Here is a 2707-nt window from a genome sequence, read left to right on the forward strand (position 1 = left end):
AAAAAAAAAAAAAAAAAAAGAGAGAGAGAAATGAATTCTGATCCTAGCTTTGTGGTGTGAATAATGTTATTGGGACAATACAATGCAACCTCTCAGATTTTAGAGCCACCAAATCAAGGTATGACATATACCCTTTCACTTCAGAAAGGAGGGAAATCTTAGAGACCTGTAATGGGTCAGAGGCCTTAACAACACAGATGCTATGAAGAGTCAAGAGCCATTTTTCCACACTTTGGTCCCACCTGTGTCCCACTTAGATCTAATCTTCATCCCTGCTGTGGAGCTTAGCAAGATTTAGAGCCATGGCCCGTCTCTCATTGTTTCTACCTACTAATTTGAGTCATTATGTAACTTATTGCTATTTAACTTTATGGAGAGATAATACCAGCTCTTGCAATATTATCCTTTCTTCTCGACATGCCTGTTATACTGTATTTGGATAGTATACTGGGTAGTATTGGACAAATGAGCCTCCATCAGCCTGGAAATTAATGTTCTTTTGAATAGAGACGACTCCAAAGTCTAGTGCATCGGTTCTCAACCTGTGGGTCATGACTCCTTTGGGGGTCAAATGACCCTTTCACAGGGGTCGCCTAAGACTACTCTGCATATCAGATATTTACATTATGATTCATAACAGTAGCAAAATTACAGTTATGAAGTAGCAACAAAAATAATTTTATGGTTGGGAGTCACCACAACATGAGGAACTGTATTAAAGGGTTGCGGCATTAGGAGGGTTGAGAACCACTGGTCTAGTGGATGTTGGTTACTCAGCTCTGGAATCTGTGTCTTGGGGTTTGATAGGCCATTCTTGTCTGTTCTAGCTCTGATATGTGACCTGAAGGTTCCCCGGTGGGACTTCCAGACGGGTAGGCAGTTACGCACGTCTCCTCTCTATGACCGGTTAGATGCACAAGGAGCCAGATGGATGGAGAAACACGGATTTGAGAGGCCAAAGTACTTTGTTCCACCTGACAAGGGTAAGAAGTCACACTCTGGTTTAAGTGCGTGGTGTTTGTTTGTTTGTTTGTTTGTCCTGGGCATTAATAAGACTTATTTTTAAATCCATAAGCAGAATGTGTTCCTGGAAGAATAAATAATAAAAACTTGTTGGCTTGGTGCAACTCCCTAGCACAGTGGTTACAGTGCCAGCCACATGCACCAAAGCTGGTGGGTTCGAGCTTGGCCCAGGCCAGCTAAACAGCAATGACAACTGCAACAAAAAAATAGCCAGGTATTGTGGCGGGTGCCTATAGTCCCAGCTACTTGGGAGGCTGAGGCAAGAGAATCACTTGAACCCAAGAGTTTGAGGTTGCTGTGAGCTGTGACTCCTTGGCACTCTACTGAGGGCGACTCTGTCTCCAAAAAAAAACAAAAAAACAACTTGTTATAGACTGCACCTAACTGTACAGAGAGATGCCCCAGTGTAAGTCCTATCCTTTTCTCTCCACCTTTTGTGTTTTCCCTTCCATAGATCTCCTGGCATTGGAACAGAGCAAGACTTTCTATAAGCCAGATTGGTTTGACATCGTGGAGTCTGAAGTCAAGTGCTGTAAGGAAGCAGTTTGTGTCATCGATATGTCCTCTTTCACAAAGTTTGAGATAACAGTAAGTATTTGGGAAATAATAGAGGAGGAAACTTTGTATATTAAATGCCTCCTGTTTTTCATTTGTCACTTTAAACCTTGATTCCTTAAGGATTCTGGTATATTTTAGTGTTTCCTCTGTATTTTAACATTTAAAAAAAATTTTAGCTCCTTGTTTCTTGCTTGCCTAGAGGAGCCCTTTTGTCACAAAAATAAATAGCCATCTTCCTTGGAGCTTCTTGTTACAAAGTAAATCTACACATATGGCCACAGGAGTACTGGTTGGTTGAATTTCTCAGCAAGGCTTATTGCTAGTTGCTTCGTGTTACCCAATCAAGTACTTTTGTGCTTACTCCTTCTGCTTCATTCTCTAATCCTGCAGTCCACTGGGGATCAGGCCTTAGAAATTCTGCAGTATCTCTTCTCCAATGACCTGGATGTGCCCGTGGGCCACATTGTGCATACAGGCATGCTCAACGAAGGTGGAGGGTACGAGAATGACTGCAGCATAGCACGGCTGAACAAGCGCAGGTGAGGTTAGCTGCTGCCCTGCCCTGCTTCTCCAACATACATGTTCCTTTTTTTTTAGAGACAGAGTCTCACTTTATCACCCACAGTAGAGTGCTATGGTGTAACAGCTCACAGCAACCTCCAATTCCTGGGCTTAGGTGATTCTCTTGCCTCAGCCTCCCAAGTAGCTGGGTATACAGGCACCTACCACAATGCCCGGCTATTTTTTTTTTTTTTTTTTCATTGTTATTTGGCGGGCCCGGGCTGGATTCGAACCCGCCACCTTAGGTGTACGTGGCTGGCGCCTTAGCCGGTTGAGCTATAGGCGCCGAGCCCCGGCTATTTTTTTGTTCCAGTTTGGCCGGGGCCAAGTTCAAACCTGCCACCCTCAGTACATGGGGCTGGTGCCCTACCCACTGGAACTGCCTGACATACATGTTCCTTAAAGCTATTGTAGCTGAGCACCTAAGGCGCTTTTCTGAGAAAGTGTAATTATCCCAGGGACTATGGAACCATTTCTTTTTTTTTTTTTTTTTTTTTTTGAGACAGAGCCTCAAGCTGTCCCCCTGGGTAGAGTGCCGTGGCATCACAGCTCACAGCAACCTCCA

At 43.9% G+C, this 2707-nt stretch overlaps 1 protein-coding gene across 5 annotated transcripts in view; it reads left to right on the plus strand.

Annotated features, from left to right (window-relative positions):
* The window catches only part of PDPR (pyruvate dehydrogenase phosphatase regulatory subunit), a 53249-nt gene that overhangs the window by 39290 nt on the left and 11252 nt on the right, over positions 1-2707 (plus strand). For all 5 annotated transcript variants that reach the window (XM_023514123.1, XM_023514122.1, XM_012806169.2 and 2 more), the window contains 3 exons: positions 828-983; positions 1478-1611; positions 1972-2120. In XM_023514123.1, the coding sequence (XP_023369891.1) occupies positions 828-983; positions 1478-1611; positions 1972-2120 (439 nt within the window). The remainder of the gene's footprint in view (positions 1-827; positions 984-1477; positions 1612-1971; positions 2121-2707) is intronic.

Source organism: Otolemur garnettii, unplaced genomic scaffold (genome assembly GCF_000181295.1).
Source record: "Otolemur garnettii isolate 467f Iridium unplaced genomic scaffold, OtoGar3 scaffold00047, whole genome shotgun sequence".
Classification (NCBI taxonomy): Eukaryota; Metazoa; Chordata; class Mammalia; order Primates; family Galagidae; genus Otolemur; species Otolemur garnettii.